The sequence below is a fragment of the Pezoporus wallicus genome, unplaced genomic scaffold (genome assembly GCF_028554395.1).
Source record: "Pezoporus wallicus isolate ANWC-B61680 ecotype Strahan unplaced genomic scaffold, APGP_CSIRO_Pwel_v1 scaffold_7402, whole genome shotgun sequence".
Lineage (NCBI taxonomy): Eukaryota > Metazoa > Chordata > Aves > Psittaciformes > Psittacidae > Pezoporus > Pezoporus wallicus.
The window spans coordinates 4,352,175-4,374,862 of NW_026641037.1; the positions used below are offsets into that span (position 1 = coordinate 4,352,175).

Here is a 22,688-nt window from a genome sequence, read left to right on the forward strand (position 1 = left end):
CAAGGTCTTATTTTCTCCACAGTCTCCCTCTCTGCTTCCAAGATTAATCACTGCTGCCCTGACAGCACCAGAGAGTCTCACCCAGAGGAAGGCAGCCAAGGTAGGAGCATGCACATGTCTGCAAGCACAATTCACGCTCCACAGAGCTTGCTTCCAGCATGCTGGTGACTGGGGGGGGGGGGACTGCAGTCCCCATCCCAGGGCCTGGTGCTGCTCCAGAGCCCACCCTCCCAAGAGAAGATGATCCTACAGAGCCCTGCACTGGCAGGGCAGACAGCTTGCCTTCCAGGTGCCAGCTTAAACACAGGTCCTTGCCCCTGCTGGGTGGCCAAGGGTCCCCTCTGTTCCTTGGGGCAGTCTGGCAACCTCCCTTCCCTGCAAGCAGGGCACCAGGGGAGGGCAGGCAGTGAGGGGGATGTGCCCAAGCACCCCAGTCGCTAACCAGGTTTCTGCAGCAGTGATGAGGCACCCAGCAGAGCAGAGAAGTGCTGCTGCACAGCAATCCCAGCCTATCCGCTAATTACAGATTTAGGCTGCCTGCCAGAGACAGATGACAAATCATCACTGCCACCCACAATGGGCAGCACCCAGCTGAACTCGGGGTCTGGTGCAGCAGCAATGATCCTGGGTACCAACAGCAGCATCGCCCCGCTTGCCTTGCTCCACATCCCGTAGCCGTCTCCAGAGGGACGGGAAAGAATCGGCAGGAGATGGATGTACTTTGTTCCAGGAAATTATTTTTTCCTGTGCATCCTAGTGTCTCCTTGTAATCCATCAAGGTTTGAGGGACTAATATTTAACAGTGCTCAACACCTCGGTTCTTAACCAGACTCCAAGGCAGCGACACCACTGAGCATGTGACAGCTTTCAGGATGGAGCTGAAGGTGTTGCTTGCTATGTATTTAATATACACTGCTGCTGGGGGGAGAGTGTGAAGACACTTTTTGGAGCTGCAGGAAGAGCAGCAGGAAACCTTCTAATCAGAAAAAATAAGGTTTAATTCCAGATTGCCATAAATTACAAGGCAATGTGGATGGAAAGCTGTGAAGTATCGGATGGATGAGACTGAAAGGGAAACCAAAAAGAGATACAGCAAAATAAATGTATTAAGGTAGATGAGCTCACATCCCGATTAACTGCACGTGGTGGTGGAAGGGGCTGCAGGCAGATTTTTCTTTGCCTTTTCCTGCTAAGCATTAATGAGCTACGCCAGCAGGGAGCAAGGCCATGGGGAGCGCGGCCCCAGAATCAATGCTGGGTGACCCCCAGCAGCTTCACCCTTTAGTGCTAGGGGAGTGGGGCTGGCTGAGGAGGGAGGGGCACAGTACCCACCGAAGCACCAGGTCCCAAGACCCTGACGCTCCACATGGAGGGGGGAGTAGCCACACGCGCCTGCCCCCATCTGACAGATCTAGGGCATCCAAAAAGTAACCGATGGTGACACTGCAGCGAGGGGTGGAACGATGAGGAGTGACACCACCCCCACGGGCTGCGGGTTGCACTGGCCCCTAGCAGCAACAGTGCTGCAGGGAAGGGGCTTCTGCCATGCTGAAGCACCCAGGGGGCTGCCAGGCACCTGCCAAGCACCATCTGCAGCCCTTCCTGAGGGGCTCTCCTGCCAGGGAGAGACCCGTCCTGCAGGCAGCTGAATGGGGTTATTGTCTCAGTTTGGCAGGTGAGAACCCCCATACAAGGCAACAGCCTCCGGGGCCTTTACCTGGGGTGAACTTATTTAGAGGTTTGCTGTTGCCTGCTCCCAAAAAGAACCACGAAAATAACTCCCCTGGCACAACAGGCTTGCCCCAGCAAGGAACAATGGCTGGCACCACCCTCCCTGTTGCTCGCAAATCCATCACTCCAGCCTCTTCTCATCACAGGATCTGACGTGAGTGCGAGCAGCCCAGAGACACACTGGGGAAGGAATCTGGCAGCTGTGGCTGCGGTGTGAAGCAGGCAGGGAGGTTATGAGAGCACAGCAGAAACCATTAACACCTCCTCCATCTCCATAACGATGGGAACATTTTTGCCAGAAAATAAGCCCTTCAGCTACTGCAGCATCCTGTGGGAACTGCGGCTTGCAAGGATGTGGCTCTGGTGCCAACTCCCATGGCTCTACCACAGACTCCCATTTTCTGTGTCTCTTCACAACATCTCCACTTTGATGATGTGTGATCAGGCCTGGAGCATCTGGGACACAGGCACTCTCCTCCTAGCACTCTTCCAACCTGCTGCATTTCCGCATACCCCCAACATGGTGGGGCTCAGCAGGGACAGCAATGTTCAGCCAGCAGGAAAGGATTAGGAGTGATGCACTCAAAACGCTCATTTATTATAGTGTAAGCCACTGAGTTTTGTGGGTAGCTGCACCATGCACCAGTAATTGCTCTACAGCGGACAGGAGGAAGAAGAAGAGGTGATGCTTCCCCATCTCCCTCTGCCAGGCTCCACTTTACAGACCTCTGATGCACATTTCCTTGTTCACTGTGTGACACAGGATTAGTGCACCATAACCCACTGCACACAGGTGCTGTTGAGGGGAAACATCACATGTAGTCACCTGGTACCCTGTGGGCAAACAGAGCCCAGCGTAGGCAATCCTATATTACAGATCCAAATGTTTCAGCTGCAATAGCAAACCCTCACAGGCAAGGACTTACAAATGCAGCAATGTTTTCAGGATACTGCATGCCTGCTTTCACAGAGGGTACTAGCAGAAGACAGTTACTTGCCAAGGCATTGTACCAGCAAACAGACTATTTTCCTGACACCTTTCTGCTTAACCCATTCCCCTAGCTCCCAGGCTCTCCACCTCTACGGCCAGCAGCAGAAGTGCTCCAGGTGCCCAGCCCCTGAGAAGGCAGAGCTCAGCTCAGCACTTGCTCTAACATGTCCCCTCCCTGGCCTTTGCCCTTCCTCCAGCTACGCTCCGTGAGAAAGGCGTAAACCGATGCTCACAGAGGCCGCTGTCTCCAGGCCAGGACTCCAGAGTAGGCAAAGGCTGATAGCAGTTTTGTGAGAGATCAAGCCAGAGCCAGCAGCTGGAGTCTGCTGCAAGCAGCATCAAACCCCAAGCAGCCTGAGGCTTGGTCATTAACAGGCAGCTTTGACAAACATCCTTATAATCTGGTCTATGCTTCATAATCAGTGCAGACATTGATAATGAGCTGCAGGAATTGCCCCATTCAGAGCCTGAGCCCAGGGAGACTGCTGGACATCCCATTTGATCCTGCTGTGTCACAGATGGTAAGTCTGGACACCCACTGTGAAGCCAACGGCACAGCTCCCTGCTGGCAGCCATAAATTTCAGCAACACATAATGATCAGTCGCTTCTCATTTTCATTTAGTCAAACGGAAACATAGCCACTTCTTCCACCCAGCTCCTACTGCTCTTATCCATCACCTCTCATGAGCACTGCAACCAGTGGTCCTAATAATTTAGTCATATGTCACCTCACCAATGTCAATAGTGATAATTAGTCCAGTATTTCCTCACCAAATGTTTTCTCCCAAATATTTTTCAATACATCCGCTTTCTCACCCAGATTCCTAACAACAGAATAAACCAGATGAGGAATTGTCTCTCTTCCCCATCTCGTCCCATGCTTTCAAAGTATTTAAAACAGGCTGAGCGTGAAACAGCATTTGCCTCTCTCCCTAGATGTTAGCTAGACACCTTCTGATGGCTCTCGCCATGTGCTCTCGGACCCTTCAAACACACAAGTCATCTCTGGGATGAAACAGACATCAAAGCACAAGAGAGGCTGGGCACGAGGCGGAATCATCCTGTTGAGCTCCTTTCCGGGAGATCTCCAGAACTAACTTTATACATATGCTTGTAAGAGATCCCATTAGCAGAATTAAATGTTGCACTCACACCCCTCCTGCTCTGCACTCTTCCCTCCACTGCCCATGTGAAGGCATTAGGCTGAGCCACATTAGCCCAAGCAGGGGGCCACTCCTGCTGGCACTCTCTCTCCTTGACGTGTCCATAAGGAGGGTGATAAAAAGCTTGCCAGGTCCTCTAAAGTTACATGACTAAAAAGACAAGCAATTAGAGGGATCGAAGCCAGTTTGGAAGTGAGAGTTCACTTCTGGATGGGCATACTGGAAAGGAAAGTGAAAACGTTTGAGTTCTTGTCCTCCTTCCTTCTCCTAGCACGGCTCTGAAAGTCCCCAGAGCATTTCATGCTGGCATCATCCTCATCCTGGCAGCTCCTCCAAAGCTTGAACCCTGCTCGTCCCTCTCCCTGTGTAAATTTCCCATCACTTCTCCCTTGCAGAACCATTGTGATGCATGAAGCCTTCTCCTCCAGCTCCTCAGGCCTGGCCACACCACATTAAAACAGGATTTATGAGCCTCAAGCAGACAAGAGTTATGCAGTCTGCACTTCTGCACGCTGCATACCAAGTCCCCAGCTGGTTTAAATCAGATTAACTCCACTGATGTAAGACATTTAAGGCAAGAGCATTCCATGATTTACACCAGCCAAGAAGCTGTTACATTATAGTTTGGCAGCTGCAGGTTTTAGATCTGAAATTTTTCGGGCGAGGATCCCAAACAACAGTGAAAGACAGCAGCTGAGTGGCAAAACCCATTTATCCTCAGTGCAATATGCTCGCAGCCAGCACGTGTTCCACAAAAGTCCTTAGAAAAAAAAAAAGAAAACTAACCCTGGTGTTCCGTTTCTGGTCTGCAAAGTCAGTGCCTGTCACAACTCCAAGGCTCCGCACAAATCCCTAAGTCATGACACCACGGAAATGGCTCTCTTTAAAAAATGATAAATCTGGGACACTAAAGCCAGGCAACTTTAATGCAAAGGTTGCCAGCTATAGACTGATTAATACAAATGCAAACAAACACACAAGAGAGTTTAATATTCAAATCAGGGCCTTCATTTCTGATGGAGGATGATTAAGCTTCCAATCAAATCTGGCTCCCACAAAGGAATGGTGCTAACAGCATGGAGCCAGATATACCTGCAGAAGCGCACAAGAAGATGCAGCATTCAGGGCAGGAGAAATGGCACAGAAACGTACCAGGAAACTGCTTGAAAAGGAGGGTTTGGTTCTTTCTCTTCCAACTCAGCAAAGTGGCTTCTTTACGCCAGCAGAGGCTGTTCAGGGCCAGGAGAGTGGCAGGAGCTCAGTGCCCTTCCCACGCTGCCTGCAGCCTGCAAGCGGGCAGCAGAGCTGCAGCCTGTCCTGCTGCCTCCCATCTGGTGCTGGCTACGCAGGGAAGAGGCCAGGGAGCCCCACCAGCTCCATAAATCACCAGGCACCCAGTGCAGCAAACCTGACTGCCCTTGCAAAGGAAATATAAATCAGCTTTACTAGCAGCTTCTGAAACAAAACCTAAGCTCCTTTGACTATAAAAATGCCTCTTTAAACATTGTGTGCCCCGAACAGGCCATTGAAAGCCCCATCAGGCCAAGGGAGAGCAACAGGCTTTCCAAAAGATGAGGCAACTTGCAGATTGACAAACCGAGAAAAAGCACTTCAGACTGAGCTGGTTCTTGCTGGCAGGCAGCACGACACGGATATCTTTAGCACATAGTAAAGACAGGGCAGGGAACAGTGAGGAGTGAATTAGTCGGCATTAATGCCATCATTTGTATTCAGCCTACTTCAAGGCACCCAAAATGCAGACATCATCAGACACAAAATAACCTACCCAAGTCTAACGGAGAGTAAAGTACAGCACATTTGCTGGAGCCCACTGAGCTATCATCAGTAGGGGCTGGACTGGACCCTCAGGGCCACCTCGCTGCACAGGCTACCTCCCTGCCTGCTCTTCCTTAATGCCTGCCTGCACAACTTAAACACCACTGCCCCATGGTTTCATAAGCTAGCATGGGATGGTTGTACCAGGAGGACAAGGGTTAAGTTCAGAGGAAGCCTCACAAACCAGTGCAGAGGCAGGAGCTACTGGGCAGAGCCAAACTGAGACAGACACAGCTCAGCAGGGGCACAAGGGAGTCACACACTCCACTCATATCTCAGCAAAAGCAAGACTGTGCCTGAGATCCATGGTAGGACTTCTGCAGGGAATATTATGGCTGGGCAGAGGCTACAGATGCAGAGGAAGCTGCTGATGCCAGTGGTGCTAGCCATGGGAACACCTATTTCAGCAACACACGTGGAAATGAGCCACCACCATGTACCATCCACAAACAGCTTTGAGAGGCTGGTCACCTCCTGGGGTGGGCGCATGGCCAGGCAGGACCCCAGGGCTCCCTGCTGCCACTGCCACCTGCGCCCTGCTGCAGCACAGGAAGGGCACCTGGCTAGCCTAGGAGGAGATGCTACCATCACTGGTGTGTCAGGCCAGCAAGGCAGCCAGCTGCGAGAAAACAGGGACCAGTTCCAGGAAGCAACAGGCAGGTCTGTGGGGAGCTCAGGGAATGGTGTGAAGTCCAGGAATGAAACACCCTCTTTGTGTGACTGGTACAAGTCTAGAGACTATGCTGGTCCCAGAAGAAGCACCAGCGGTACAGCTGGGAAAGGAAAATATGGCATCAACTGAGCCAAGCCTCTGCTGCCAGCTGCCTTGTTTTCCTGTGATTTATTGTAGTTTCCACACTCAAAAACAGGCACAATAAGGAAACTTAAGCGATCAGAGGCTGCTAATCAGCAAAGCTTTCCAAGAGCTCACCAAAGCCAAGGGGAAAGGCTCAACAACCACTCTCTGCTGATGTCACACAACAGGCATGTGGCACCTCTTTCTGCTGACACCCCAAGGGGAAATGGGGCTGTAAACACACAAGAGCAAGCATGCTTGCTCCTGTCTCACCTCCCCTACCATCTCAGGCTGCAACACCAGGGCTAGCTGCCGTGTGGCACAGATAACCTCCTGCTACTCACACCAATGGAGTCCTGGATGTGGGCAGTCTTGGACTGAAGGGCCTGCTACTCTGCAAGAAAGGAGCAGAACCCCAGGAGCCCATCCCCAAAGTTTATTAACTTTCCTTGCATTTCAAATAGCACTGGATAACATCTCCATGCAGAACAAAAGGAGAGGCTTGTTTCCAGAAGCAGCTGCTGCTGCATCTCAGAAGTGCCTTACCTTTGGGCATGATGCGATGCATTGCCACCGACAAGAAGAAGATGGAGTCACTGTAGTAGGTCCCTGATCCTGCGCTGAAGTGTTTCTGCATGGCTTCAACGATTGGAAACAGCTTTTCTGTCAGTTCATTCACATCATGGACAATTACCTGGGAAAGACACCAGAAACACCACTGAGCTGCTGCTTCTAGGGATGGGCCCAGCTCTGCAGCCTTTGCTCAGCCTGCACCAGCACGGGCAAGGGGGCAGGCTGTTAAAGCACAAATACAGCTGGTGGCACTGCAGCTGCACAAAGGGGTCTGACTGCCCCAGTCCCTGCATGTTCCCCACGACAGCCAGCCAAGTGCAAGAGGGGAAAGAGGGAAGGATTTTTACAGCCATTTCATAACTGTGAGATGGGTAGAGGCTTGAATCCACTGACACAATTAAGCGTGTTCAATGTCTTGTGGTTTTTTCTGGTCTGTTCCCACTGCCTACTGCAGCCACATATCTGGTCTTCCATATGGAGTCTATCAGAAGAGGCGGCAGTTTGCTCCAGGCTCTGGCATCCTGCTGTTCTGAAGCAAGCCAGACCATGTCACTTACCCTGAGGAGCAAGACTTGCTCCCTGCTCCAGAGGCAGGCTGTGACAAGGATGTAGCCCGGATTTCCTGAACCTCACCCCAGCATGGAGGCAAGCTTTGCAGCACGTCCCGCTGCAGCTGGAGGGGGAAAGGAAGGATGGGACACAGCACGCCGAGAAAAATCCAAGCACCAGGAGTTACAGCAGAGCTGAGAAACTTCTCTAAATGGATCTCAGCCCACTTGTGCTGGGGCTTTTGCTCAGCCCTGCTGGAGCCCATGGACCAGCACCAGCCCTGGCATGCCTGTGCAGGTTGTGGATATAGGCCACAAACAGGAGCAATTGCAAATGTACCCTTGTCAGCTACTGAAATGTTACAAGCTTAGAATTAATTTTGGTCAAAGTCCAATGAACAGGAACTCTGATGCAGGCTGATGCTCGTTATGCACACAGAAGGACACAGGTCACTGAATCACATAAGACAACCAGAGGGATTGTCAGGGTAATTAAGAGGGACACGACCCCGGGGCGGATAAGGGGGAGTGCAGGAACTCAAATACGGAGGTTGCGCTGCCTTCTCCAGGCCAGGGAAAGCAGGAAGAGTCCTGCAGGAACTGAAGGCCAGCAAGGACACAACTTTGAAGCAGTACTTGAATTTCAGAAAGGGGAGACTATACCTCCTGTCTGAGGGATATCGAGGCACTGCCCCAAGCTGGCCCTGCCTTCAGGGGCCATGATCTCCATAGGTCACTTCCAAACTAAACTATTCAATGATTCTATGGTTTCACTCCTTTTCCCTAAAAATTTAACTCCTTAAGAGAAAGGAGCCCTGCATTATACACTTAAACACGCAGGTCTGTAATGCATGTAAGGCATTTGCCTTAAAAAAAACAATCAAACCAACAATTGAACCAAATCAAGTGCTTCAGAGGAAAAGATAGTTCTGAGCTGAGGCAATGACCGTCCTCTTTATGGGATGCACCAGGGGCTGCTGTGATGTTCAGCAAGGCTTGCACAGAGATGGAGGCAGCAAGAAGTCTCTACCTTCTTGCCCCCCTGCCCTTCTTGCGGAAAATGTTACCCATACAAAAGCACTTTCACATTAGAGCAGAGCTCACTGGAGGCAGGAAGCCGCTCATGGGACCCACCGTATGCCGAACACGGCAAGGTGGTGGACCCGTCCTGACCATCTGCACAATGACAAAGTTCATGGTGGGGTACATACAGCCCTCATGGCCCCTGCCCTGGGGAGAGCACCCCAAACACCCATCACCACCCGGGCACTTGCGCAGGCTCCGTGGCCAGGGCGTCCCTCAGTGGGATGGCCACGCTGCCGGCATCCTGGCTGCTGGGCCTGGGGCCAAGCGCCTGCAGGAGGAAAAACACAGAACACCATGTACCAGGAAAATGCATCGGAGAGCTCATCAGCAGCCACACCTGGCTTTGGACAGCACAGTATATTCCCCAAGACACAACAGGAGAAGAAACACTGTTACCAGTAACATTACAGCAGCCGTGACAAGCTGTGCGCCAGCATCACCATTACAGTTAGCACCAGCAGCACTGCAGGAACAGGCAGCAGAGCAGCTCAGCAGCATCAAGCACTGCTGCCAGCAGCGATCCCAGGTGACCAAATACAGCAAAACACCACCACTGCCCAGGGGCAGAGGCACTTGCCTATGCACGGAGCTGAGCACTGCCAGCACCTCCACCACTGGGATGCACAATGCTCTGCTCCCAGCCCAGATCAGCAGAGACAGCTTCGGGGCCTGGCCAGACTGAAGAGAAGCGTGGAGGAGAAACACAGACCCGCAACCACCCTCCTGCACTCAGGAAAGGCAACCTGAGGTCTGCACAGCACACAGGAAACAGCTGAGCAGGGGGAAAACAAAGTCAAACTAATACTAGTCATCTCTGAAATAAGCAGTGCCAAGCACCAGCGGATAAAAATCATGGGAAAAATACTCCTGAAACTCCAGACACAGCATCAATCTGCCTCCCATCCCCTGCCAATGAAAACAGGAAAATTTGTGCCTTTTGCCCACCCTTTGGTTAGGCACTTCTGCAAAGCAAACTCCTGAGCAGCTGAATTTTCTTTCCGCCGCCACAGGCCAGCCTCTCCAAGACTGTGAGGGCTTCTCCTCTCCCTGCTGCTGACTTTAGCACAGCTTGTTGATCTGCTGCTAATTTTGTACTTTGTTATTTATTTGTGTAGCAGCTTTCAGTAAATCCCTGTGGCTAAATCTGACCATGTTTGCTGAGGGCATTAATGAAAGTAAGTTCTAGGGGTTTCCTCTGCAAGCAGTTTTATAAACACACGTCCCACACAAAGAAAAGACCTTTTCAATTCATTCACTAGGAAAAAACAATCCACATTTTGTTTCTCTTCAACTTTCTCTCCTTCTCACACCAGGAATCTCTTCAGCTCTCTTGTAAGAGGACAACCACAGCAGCTCAGTTACATTCACCTTAGCATCTCTTCTCACAGCACCAGACCCACAGAGGAGTCAGCATTTGGCAGCATCCTGCACAGGGCTGATCTACACAGGCCAATAGCAAGAGAAGTGAGCAGAGCAGTTAATTTTATTCTCGCATGGGAACGGAATAAATAAGCGATATGAATCAGCACAAGGAGTCAGGAGCACGCAGCCCAGAGCTGCAGGAAACGGGGCGAGTCGGGGCTCTTTGTAAGCACAGTATCGGTCACTGGGACATGTCCATGCTAGCCCCGGGCGTTTCCCACTCGCTGGGAAGCAGGAAAGGCTGCAGGATCACCCGCAACCCACGGGACAGGACATGCCCTCTGCAACTGCCAGTGGAGAAGCTCTCGTAAAAGTCCAGGCTGTCTGAGGACGAGGCACGGGCGGGAAGGCCAGGTCCGCGCTGGGCTCCGGCGTGCGGCAAGTCCTTCTTCTGGCACCGCTGCTCGCAGTGCTTTCCGGCCAACTTCCTCAGGCCGCACCGCTCTCCACTCCACACCGAGCAGCGGCGCGAGCACCACATTGCAGAGCAGGAGCTCCATCTGCCGCTCACCGCTGTCACGCTGCGCTCTCAGCTCCGCATCTGGGACACATCTGTACAGACACTGCGGGACCGGTAACGCCACGTCATGACTGCCCCAGCTCTGCCCTGTCCTAGGGCCCAAGCTGCTTCACACGCCCTACTGCCGTGCACCCCAAAGCCCCTCTGCTCTCTTCCTGGCAGGCGGCAGCCGGCTGCTTCCATCTCCAGGTGATTTTGAAGGTTCCTGAACTGCCTTAGGGAAAGAGAAGAGCTGGCTCGTGACCTTATCCAAGGGTTGGGATTCAGGTCTGATTCCTGGGCTTCACTCCAACAGAGGACCCAACTAATCCCAGCTCTGTTGAGAGAGGGGACAAGGACAGCTCCAAAGGGAAAACCCAAATCACAACCTCATGAGGAAAAAGTTGAGGGATTTTATCAGTCCTGTGTTTTATCAAGCTTTGTCTCTGGGCCTGCTGTAAGAAAACAACATAAGAACCAGTAAAGTGTCCTAGGGACACCAGGTGAACCAGGAAAGAAGTCTTAGGATGGAAATGGGTTGCTACTGGAGCTATGATTCTACCTGAGCATTCAACATTTTAGTGGCACCAAAGGTCCAAGCTAGGGTGATGTTTCCTGCTGATAAAGAGGAGTAATGGGGTAGGCTACACCAAAAATAAAGACCACTGTCGCCCACTTGCCCACCAGAAACTATGCAGAGCTAGGGGCAAGGCTGTACGCTTGAGCATCAGGGAACAGTGTCTGCTCTGCACTAGGAACTCTACCCACAAACAGGTTAAGTGAATGAACTGCCTGCCAGTCACAGGCTAGCTAATGAAACCAGGGCAGAGAGAGGAAAGAAGGTGTCCCATGAGTACATCCCCATGAGATCTCACCTGAGCCCTGCAGACCATACTGCTTGCTTACACCCAGCTCTGGCCCAAGACCTAATCACCAAGCTGTCAGCTAGGCTTTGCTTTGAGACCACAGCACCAAAGATGCCCACCCTGGAACAGGCACATTGCTGCAAGCCCCACCCCATGCATATTCAGCTCACAGGCCTGTGTCCCCCTGGAGACATGCTGGCAAGGCTGCCTGCAGAGGAGTAATTAGGTTTCTTAGAAGAGCAGACAGCAGTGCACCACGTGCACCAAGGGGAGTATGGGAGGGATCTGCACACCATGTCCTACTCCATGGGGATACAGTATCACAACCATAAGAGAGGGTGCCACATCCCGCATTTGCACTGCACTGCCATGAGGCAGCATGAGTCCACCCCGCTGTGACAGGCACACAGAATCACAGAATCAGCCTGGTTGGAAAAGACCTTCAAGACTACCAAGTCCAACCGTTACCCCAGCACTGCCAAACCCACCACTAAACCATGTCACTGAGGGCAAACTGATCTCAAGATCAACCCTTACGGCTGCTCCGCATGATCTCCACTCATAGCCACCCCTCATCTGCCCCCCATAGTGGCCCACACTGCATAGCTGCTGCCACTACCCCCACCACGGTCATCCCTCACACCCCACAGCTGCCCTTGCTCCCCCCTCATAACCTTCCCTCACGATCTCCTGACTGTCCCTCACCCCTCATGGCCACCCCTCACATCCCATGGCTGCCCTTGCTCTCCCTTCATGATCTCCCCTCATGACTGCCCTTTCTCTTCCTCATGATCTTTCCTTATAGCTGCCCTTCCTTTCCCTTCATGATCTCCCCCATGACTGCCCTTCACTCCTCATGGCCATCCCTCATCTCCCCTCAGTATTTCCCATCATGACTGCCCCTCCTCCCCCCTCACCATCTTCCCTCATGGCCACCCTTCCTCTCCCCACATGATCAACCCCCACGACAAACCCTCACTCTTCATGGCCAACCCTCATCTTTCCTCACACTCTCCCCTAACGGCCATCCCTCCTCTCCCCTCACAAATTCCCTTCCTCTCCCCCTTATGCTCTTCCCTCAAAGCCACCCCTCCTTTCCCCTCGTGATCTCCCCTCATGGCCAGCCCTCCTTTCCCTTCACGATCTTCTGTTACGGCTGCCCTCCCTCTTCCTCTCATGATCTCCCCTCACAACTGCCCTTCACTCCTCATGGCTACCCCTCATCTCCCCTCACAATCTCCCCTAATGGCCATCCCTCCTCTTCCCTCACGATCTCCCCTCAAAACTTCCCTTCCTCACCCCTCACGTTCTTCCCTCCTGGCTGCCCTTCCTCTCCCCGCACTATTTCCCCTCACACGACCCCTCATCTCTCATGGCCACTCCTTGTCTCCCCTCAGGATCTCTCCTCATGACTGCCCCTTCTCTCCCTCACCACCTTTCCTCATGGCTGCCCCTCCTTTCCCCTCACGATCTCCCCTCATGGCCAGCCCTCCTTTCCCTTCATAATCTCCCGTCATGACTGCCCTCCTTCTCCCCACTCATGATCTCCCCTCATCCCTGATGGCCACCCCTCATCTCCCCTCATGACCTCCTCTCATGACTGCCCTTTGCCCCTCATGGCCCTCCCCTCATGTTCAACAGTGTTTAAATTAATATTGTCCCGATTTTGTACAACAGCCACATGTATGCACTGCAGAGCCTGTTTCCAGCTCTCCTCCCATAATGAGGATTAATCACGTGCTATCTATTGCATATACTCCCTTCCCCACTCTGTGTACTTCTGCCTCTGCCTCTTTTTGCTTCTCCCACTATACAAACCTCACCAACTTAGCTACAAGGCCAGATCACAGCAGAGCAGACTCCTCTCTGCACTTCATGCAGGTGGGTGTTCAGCACGTTCTGGACCAGGATCTGATCCTCTCTAATGCGCGCCACTGTGCACATCCCCTCCCTTGCAGACCACTGAGCACAGCCGGCACCGTGCAGGTCACCGGCTACAATATGGGACCTGACCAGGCACCAGCACTGCTAAAGTACTGTTTCAAGTAAAAGCAGAGGTGGGATTGTTTACCAACGACAAACAATCTAATATGAACAACACAGTTTACATCTCCAGTTACATCTCAGGAGAGTTCGGCTAATATTAAATACCTGAGAGATGAGAAATTAAAAGTTACAGCAGAAGTAGAGGGCACTTCCAAGCAATACTCCACAGCAGCACCTCAGGACACGAGTCAAGTTACCCGAGTCTCTGAACTTAATGCTTCTCCAGCTTTCAGACACTTGTTTAATGTGAAAGAAAACTTCACTTTGCATGGACTGCACCGACTACATTTTTGGGAGGTAGAACCGTATCTCTGGGAGGTGGCAGGATGGAAATCCTCCAGCCTTTGCAGGCTCTCCATTCCTTTTATTGAGAGCCTCTAGCAGCGGGGCGAAGGCCTTTTCTGAACACAGTCCCACAGAACCACTTGGGAAGCCATACACACAAGCCTATGTGGTGTTTCTCCCGAGGGGCTGAAGACAGGGTCTCTGAAAGAGAAACTGCGTTTCTCATAGCCACTGCTGTCCTTCAGCACAAGTAGTTTACTAGAGATGCTCCCAGGTCATGCAGCTAGCCGGTCCTGGGTAAGAGAACCCCGGACAGGGGAGAATCCCCCACTAGGACACCTCTGTGCGAGGAGCGGCAGCGAGTGCAAGGTCTCCGCTCACATAGAACAACAAGCCCTCCAAAGGCTTCCCTGGGGAGGGCACTGGGGAGAGCCGCAGCCGTCCCCAGTACAGACGGGAAGCAAACACCCTCTGTGGGAGCTGGAGCAAGCACTGTCAGTGAGAAAGTTTCTCTGTGGGGAGCTGCTAGAGCGCTGCTCCCTTCGCCTAACAGGAGCACCAACGCTGCTGGGAGCCCCCTCACGATGACTTCTAGCAGAAAGGCGGCTCAGCCAAAGCCCAGAGGACGCTCCGCATTGAGGCATCCCAGCGGTCCGCGACCGCGCCCCCCCGTCCGCCTTCGCCCCGCACCTGGTGCCGGAAGGCGGCGCCGCGCAGGTCCCGCAGCAGCCCGAGGCCGATGTCGCGGCTGGGGCCGTCGGTGACGAGGTGAATGTGCAGCGCGTCCCCGCCGCCCAGCCGGCCGTGCCGCAGCAGCGACCGCAGCGCCGCCTGCCCCTTGGCGCGCAGCGCGGGGCTCCGCTCCGCCTTGGTGAACATCATGAGGAGGTGCAGCTCGCGGGCCGCAGCCTCGCCGCTGCGCTGCGGGTGCCGGTGCGCCGGCGCGGGCGGCGTGGCGCGCAGGCGGCGGGTGGCGCTGGAGAAGGTCTCGCCGCCGCCGCCCAGGTAGTAGAAGGCGCAGACGGCCAGAGCGGCCGCCGCAGCCAGCGCGCACGGCTGCCAGCGGGCCCAGCCGCGCGCAGCGCCGGACAGCGCCGCCATCACGGGGCGGGGCCGCGGCGGCGGGACACGGCCCCTCCCGGTCCGATCCCGCCCCTCTGGTCCGACACCGCCACCCCGGTCAGAGGCCGGTCACAGCATACAAAGGTTTAATCGAGTCCGGTATTTACAGTCGTTACAGGATGTACAGTCGAGTGGCTACAAAGGTAATAAATGCGTCTGCTCTCATTTACAACGACCGGCTACAGAAAACTACATTCAAGTTTTAAATACAAAGTCTACAGCCTGACTGAATGGTTGTAAGTTCTTTACAGCTGCGCCTTAAAGGGGAGGAGTGCATAGGAGACCACAAGCATTTTCCTGCTGGAATGCTTAAAAACCAAGTACAGAGGGACACGTGGATAAAGGGGAAAAAAATAAAAATCATTCTTTCACACAGAGCAACCTCTCCACTAAAGGAAACGATTTCTCAATGATTTCTATCAAAACATGGAAAATCTGACACTGTAACAGAAAAGGGAGTGGGGGTTTTTATCCTCCTCTGTCATCTCCTTCCATGGGAAGAGAAACAAGAAAATACTGTATGCAGAAAGGTAAAGCAAGCACATGAAAGGGGCTAACACACAGTGGTATATTCATCCTTTTCCCCAGTATTGCCTTGCTGGAGCTGTCCCTGTTTTAAAAATGTGTTTCTGTGTGAGCAAGACCTTGATGGTTCTCAAGCTTCACAAACAAGTGGCATGAACTCTAATTTGGGAAAAGGCATCCACCTGTGAATGGGCAGAGGGCAGTTTGCAGAATTGACTCTCAAAGTACTTTCAGTGTATTAAGTAATCAGAAAAATGTCCTTTTGACAGTGTAAAAATATGACATCCGTAGAACTTGTACATCATTTGTAACTTTCAAACGGTCCTTTTGCACATATTGTGTCACTTGAGATTTTCATGATGAAGAAGCAGAGTTAACATCCACACTTCAAAACAGATGGCTGCAGAAAAGCACCAAAGTCGTGGGAAACAGCATAGCCAACCCTACCCTTAAGTCTAGTTCTCCTCCTTTTTTTTCGTCAGTGCTACAAAGTTTTTGCTCCATCCAGGAAAACTCTCATAATTTGGACAACATTTGCGTACTGACGGCATACTGCAAAACAGGAGAAACTTCCTCTTGTATGGGGGTTTGCTGACAGTGATTGAAAGGTCTGGCTGCATTTTCTAGGACTGTTTCAGCTCAGTATAAAAACAGGTAAAACATAAAACCCCAAAGTGAAAAATGCAGTATTCATACAGGTCCTTTAATGCACCGACAGTAAAAGCCACAGAAGGTACAATGCTGCTGAAACCAGGGGGAAGACTGCCACCGATTTCAGTGACTTCTTGGATTAGGTCCCAATTGCTAAGGAGATGGAAGTCCACAATGTGCTAATGAACAACCAAAACAGGTGTTCAGACTGCGATAGCTGTAGCTTGTGGAAGCAAAGACAGAATTCTACAATTTAACACCTTCACCCAACTTTATAGGAACAAATTCCATGTCTAATATACTTCAGTGGCGTAATTCAGTATGATAAGTGTACTGTACCGGCATTAACATAAAATATGAAACCTTATGAACAATGAAAAGAATGCAGACCACTAAGGAGATGCCACAGACATCAACATGCAACAAAAGTAAATTACACCTCTGAAATCAAGGTGCATTAGGATATATGTTGAGCTCATGGACTTCTGTCTTTCCAGGAGACTTTTGGGACACATGATCTAACGCTGGCTGGAAAAATATATATAAAGAAAAATAAATCATCTTTCAATGGACTATCTAGTAAATCACTAAAAATCCATGTGAAAGCTGATTTTAAACTGTGTCATGCATCTACTGCTCTGTATCTCACCAATTATAACCTACTGTATTTCATACCTACATAGAAAAATGAACTGGAATTGAAGCTTTTTAATATCAGGTACAGAGCAGATGATAACCCACAAAAGAGCCTGTCTACTATTCTAGTTATACTCAGATTTATATTGTAATAAAAATGGAAGTTTCCTAATGTTACTGAGTAAAAGATTAACACTTGAGAACTTGATATGGAATCCAGATCTTCAGCGCCCTGGTGATAATCATACTTTGTACTATTATTGGGGGTTAAGTCCTGTGAGTTAGAGAGGCTTCAGAGCACTGAGCTGTCCCATGTCTCGTAGGACTAAGCCCTCAATACATTTCATGTAACTTAATAGCATTTTCGTTGATGAGCAACATACTAACATGTATTGAACCTGATCTGGTAAAAAAAAAAAATAAAAAGCTTTAACTAAATGTAAGTAGGACATCCTAGCGTTCCTGTAAGGATTGGGGAACAAGGCTGCAGGATCAGAAGTGACACACATACTCCCTGAACCATTAAAACTCCGGAGCTCCTGACAAGAAGTAATACAACCTGTGGGTCAGGTATGTTAGTAGTCCTTTGGCATAAATAGACTGAAACTGCTTCTCAGACAGATGGGATTTGGGAATGAAGCACACTGATCTGCAGAGCTACAGGAAAGAAACTTTTTTGTCTACAGGAAGTCATCCTGCAAAATTTGTCACAGATTTTTGCAGCCGAGAAGGAAAATACTAGTGGAAGTGTCTCAAACATTTTCCAGCAGTATCGATTGAGACAGTGATTATGCCATTAAGTTTTATGTAGCTTTACATTACAGCCAATCGCACTACATATGGCATACCTGTCATGTAGGCTTCAAAAGACAAATCTGTAGAAAAAACTATGTGTAAAGTGTATACTATACATAGTTACATTGTCCCATCTGTACACTGGGAATTTTACTTTCTCTAAGGTCTACTAAAACATCCACTGCTGCTAAATACTGCAGATTAGGAAGTATATTATCATTTCAGATAGCTATTTAACTTACTTGAAATTACTACTTACAGGTGATATTCCTAAATTTCTTATTATTCAGACTATATGGACTCTTTAAATGGGCAGATTCTGCTTTTCCTAGCACAGTAAGACCACACATGAAGCAACAAATGGCTTGTAATATTCTTCTGCTTGGAGAAAGAATCTATTGGACAATTCTAAAATGCTATTAACTTTGCAGCAATAATAATCCAGATGTGATGCATTATTATATATTTGATGCAAAATTATAAATATTTGAAGTGTCTTATTAAAATTTAACATGTCAGAAAGTTTAATTTTACCATAGGTTACAGAATTTTTGTACCCAATTTTGCTGATCTTAGCCAGCTTGGAGAAAAAAAAAAAATCATTTCCAGACTATATTTAAATAGCAGGTTAGCATAATGCCATGGCTGTTAGGATTATTAAAACTTCACATTGATGCTATGCTGCCTAAAAATTCTCTTTGAGTTGTCCACAAGGTAGACAGAGCATAAAGAATTGCATTTGCTAGTTTTGGGCTTCAGGTGATTACTATCCAGGTATTAAATAACCTGACACAAGCATGTATCTAGAGACACCATTTATGCATGCACATTTTCAGAGTGGAGCTCACTCCTGAATCAAGCAAGTTGTGTTGCTGTCCTCGGAACACAGCTGGAGACTATGTTCATCATTACTTTACAAAACGTGCAGTGAAACTCCTAGGTCTTCTTGTGCATATTTTAGTTTAGACAGATATATATACACATCTTTGCAGATTATATAAAGGATACTGCTTCCCAACATAAATGACTCATTGCCCTAAATATAGGGTGGCTGCATTACATGAGAGATTTTATATATTCAGCCTAGGGCTAGTAGTGAAGACATCAAAAAGTAACACACAGCCTTCCTAGGTTTGTTCTACACAAACTCCATTAGCTCAATATTTACTTTCATGTCTCAAATTTCAAGTCTTGATGTCAAAATACTACAAATCTCATATCATGTCCAGAGGATTAAGTTTATTTTTCATTAAAGGTTCCACATACTTAAAAGTATACTTGCTGCACAGAAAGCTTCATTTAAGAGACAAAAGGTAAATAGACTGCTCTTAAAAGTTTGGTCCTCCAGGATATATACCTATTGTGACTGACCCGCAGCCACTAGCATAAAGGCCAGCCTGGTGTAAAAGCTTCCACTGTGAAAGAGCTTGCAAAAGAGCAGGAATTACCACATCTTGTTATTAATAGCCTACCTCTAACCAGGGTCAGCATAGGAACAAGAGAATCTGTTAAGTTACAGACCCACAAACAGAAGGACAACCAAGTCAGTCGTTACCTGATTTCCCTTCCAAACAGTCCCAGAAAATGCAATCCAGACCTTCTTGTCAGAGGCACATTCTTTACAGCAACAGGGAGACAGATGACAGTAGGCAGACACTAAATAGCAAAGCTGGTCTGATCATCCTGCCATCCAGAGTCTGCAATGCACGCAGCTTTGCTCTGCTACCTTATGGTACGAACCACAGACAAGGTTTGCACTTGCTAACAGGTACTGTTTTTATACTGAGCTAGCAGGTATTCCTTTCTATAAACATTTTCTTCAGCTGCTGAGGTATACATACTGTAGAACATAAAACAACTCATACTTTCCCCCAGCTACCACAATCTAAAGCTACACTGGAATGGTCATTTTACCCAAACTATCTAACAAAACATGTATAATTCATTCTGTTAAAGTAAAAAATGACTTGCACTACAAGGATCAGGTTATTTTTCTTCTTGACACTTAAGACTTCTGGGAATCTGACTGCTGGAAACGGTTTAGCTTCTCTGGATTATTTGATGCCATTTGAGAAAAGTCACGGAAAATGTCCTGATAAATTTCATCTCCTAGGTAGAAAAAGAAAAGGAAAAGAGTTTTAAATACATTTGCATTAGTTAACATCACCCACCATTACACAAATGCCCTATTGTGCTACCAATTACTGTGTAACACTTATTCATGTCTAAAGATTGCTTAAAGATGGAATGATGCTGATGTGAACTCTTTGGGACTGTTTACTTGCATGCATGTTCTGTAGAAGCAAATTAAACAAAGCCAAACTATACCTGAAAGTGTATACCTCACAGGCAGCCACACAGAGGAAAGTTCAGAGTTAGAAACGAAAAAATGAAAGCATTTTAAAGCAATGTAAAAAGAAAAATGTTTATTAGCCATTAAAGAATAAAATCCTTGCTTTTGCAAGGAGGTGCTAACCAAGATTCTCTTCAGAAAAGTTGAATTATAGCATAATTTGTAATGTAAATAAGGTTTACTTGGAAACATAGGTCAGAAGTCTTACAGACAGAACTTTCTATGAAAGAAACAAATCAGCAAGCAACAGTATATAAAAAAAAGCAATCCTAAGCATAGAAATTATTGTTCATATCTCCCTTTGGTCTATTACTTCAGCGGATATAGATTTTTACATGTATTACTGAGCATCCATTACATCTTTTAGTTTTATCTAAAAGAGTGATGATATTTTCCTTAAACATCTTTACCCTTTGTGCTTAAACACAACTCGACTACCAGGGCGTATCCCAAAATGAGGGATAGCAGCAATTTCCACCAAGCCTGTCTCCCTCCCCCTTCCTGTCTACACAGGAAAACACGTTCAGGAATGATTACTTCTTGACCCCCTGCCAACTCATTCTTTTGCCACTTTAAAATGGACATTTTTACATTCATCTGCTGCAGCATTCTGGGCCTTGAGTTCAGGTTTCATTTTAAAACATTAACCATACCCTATTGCCCTTCAAAGGAAATTAAATGCATAAAACATTTAGTCTGGTCAGGAACTATGCAGCTATCCAAATTTTACTGTCTTCCCAATGCAGATAACCACAGAGGACACAAGATCCCAGCACTACGGTTTCTTGCTGACAGCTTGATTAATAGCATAACAAAGAAATCAACCCGAAAATCTTTCTCACCATGTATTTGAACATGAAGATTTTATCTGCCCCCCCCCCCATGACTGCAGAAGTATTATTCCAGAACTATTTTCCCCAAATGGCCATTTAAAAAATGATATTTTTGTGTTTAAAAGTTTGCACTACAGTGAAAATCTGTATTGTCTGGATTTGTCCATCTTTTAATGCACATTTCCAACAACAGAACTATTATTCTTTCAGAGATGAGATTCATTCATCTGAAAACACTTTCAGAAATGATAACTGGCCTTTCAGATGTATTTAATGTGCATGGCATGCGGGTTTATATCAAACTGTAATGATACAATTCTTCCCAGACTTCAAAAGATAAAATTCATTCCATTCTGCTTTACTAGGATAAGTCAGTTCTAGTGAAATTCCCTTTTGGTTTTCAGATTTAGTTTCACGTATGTTCTAGAGATGAAGCAGGCACAGGACACGTTTTTTACCGTAACGGTTTCTGGTTAATACTTGCACTGGGAGATAAACGCAGAATGGAGTTGTAACATTCACCAAGAGAACAGCTATGATGAGCACAAATCATAGTTAAGCTTGTATGATAAAACCAATAATGCTTTTAATACAGCAGTGGGTTCCACTGGTGAACTAGTACTGTAGGTCAGGTTGCCATATTTGGTTCTTTAAAATTCAGTTGAAAGAAAAAACAAAAGCTATTTCTGCAAGATACACTGAGGCTCTGGTTTTAGCTCTATTACATAACAAAAATATTACATACAAAAATAGACTAAAATAAAGTGCCCCTTTAGTTTGTATGCTGCATTAAAATACTTAATACTGTAAACCTTATTATAATTATTTTAAACTCCTACTTTAAAATTGAAATCTGGAAATTCCCTTTCTAAGCAATGTTTTTTCTAAAGTGCAGATTTTATGTACAAATACACTATAACACTGCTTTACTGTGTAACACCAGAGTAACTCAAAAGGCACACATCATACATTCAAGAAAAGATAGGAAGAAAAAGTAGCATTACTAGTATCAGATAGTTAGCAGACATACTGTAGCACCAGAAGATGAGCACTCCAGTATTATACAAGAAACAGTACAATGGTGCATATGGCTTCTACCACCAAAAATGAGCTTTTTTGTGGAACAAGCTGGTTTCAGCTAGCTCCCATTCTAGGAATATTTTGGAAGACCAACTGTACCTTGCAAAGCAATATATAAACATTCTCTCAGTAGCTCCTACCAGATGGGTATATTTAAATTAGATATGTTGATGCCATTACCTACATTAGTAATTGTTCCTCAATTGCATTACTAAACTGGAGAAATAGGCAAACTCACACATTGATATTTAAACTGGAGAAATAGGCAAACTCACACATTGATATTTACCCTCATGTAGCTTCCAGCAAACATACAATTGTCTTGAAAATTCATTATTTTCATTTAGAATCATAATTTTGGAAAAGAGGGGTTCTAAAATAAGGGTGGTGCAGATAACTTAACAAGCATCTGCAGCGAAACAGACCAGCCTCCTCTATGACTACATAAAGGTATCATACCTCACAAGAGCAGAGACAGGTTTTGTGTGTACACTTACACACTGACACAACCGTTCAACAGCAGGCTAGCAGGCATTAACATTTAGGATGCTCAAATATTTGCTTCAACTTTCAGAAGAGACTTCAGCAGCAAGTAAAGAATCAAGCAGAGGAAGAGCTATGCTGTTCAAAGATACAGCAAGATCTCCTGCTGGGACACTGTGCTACAGCTTGCGGCCTGAATTTAACAATAATTCTAATGCTACCCTTCCCAACATTTTGGGCAAGCTTCACCCATTGTGGCAGCTCTACTAGCCTTCGTCAATCTCGCCTGTTCACAAGGATCAGATACCAACTGTAAAATACCTGGATAAGATTGTATCAACTGCAGTCTCTAGGTTCTACTGTAATA

General features: G+C 48.0%; 2 protein-coding genes across 9 annotated transcripts in view; both read right to left on the reverse strand.

The window, feature by feature from the left end:
- Positions 1–14,952, reverse strand: part of XXYLT1 (xyloside xylosyltransferase 1) — a 34,924-nt gene extending 19,972 nt beyond the window's left edge. The window contains exons 1-2 of the mRNA XM_057421846.1: positions 14,534–14,952; positions 7,065–7,212 (exon numbers count right to left, since the gene is read on the reverse strand). Coding sequence (XP_057277829.1) covers positions 7,065–7,212; positions 14,534–14,944 — 559 coding nt within the window. The 5' untranslated portion in view covers positions 14,945–14,952. The remainder of the gene's footprint in view (positions 1–7,064; positions 7,213–14,533) is intronic.
- An 82-nt stretch (positions 14,953–15,034) lies between these two features.
- ACAP2 (ArfGAP with coiled-coil, ankyrin repeat and PH domains 2) overlaps positions 15,035–22,688 on the reverse strand; it is a 68,324-nt gene continuing 60,670 nt past the window's right edge. For 7 of the 8 annotated variants that reach the window (XM_057421845.1, XM_057421841.1, XM_057421844.1 and 4 more), the window contains one exon: positions 18,797–19,681. In XM_057421845.1, the coding sequence (XP_057277828.1) occupies positions 19,578–19,681 (104 nt within the window). In that variant the 3' untranslated portion in view covers positions 18,797–19,577. Of the gene's footprint in view, positions 15,891–18,796; positions 19,682–22,688 lie in introns of those variants that run through there. The other variant, XM_057421842.1, reaches the window with a different exon arrangement.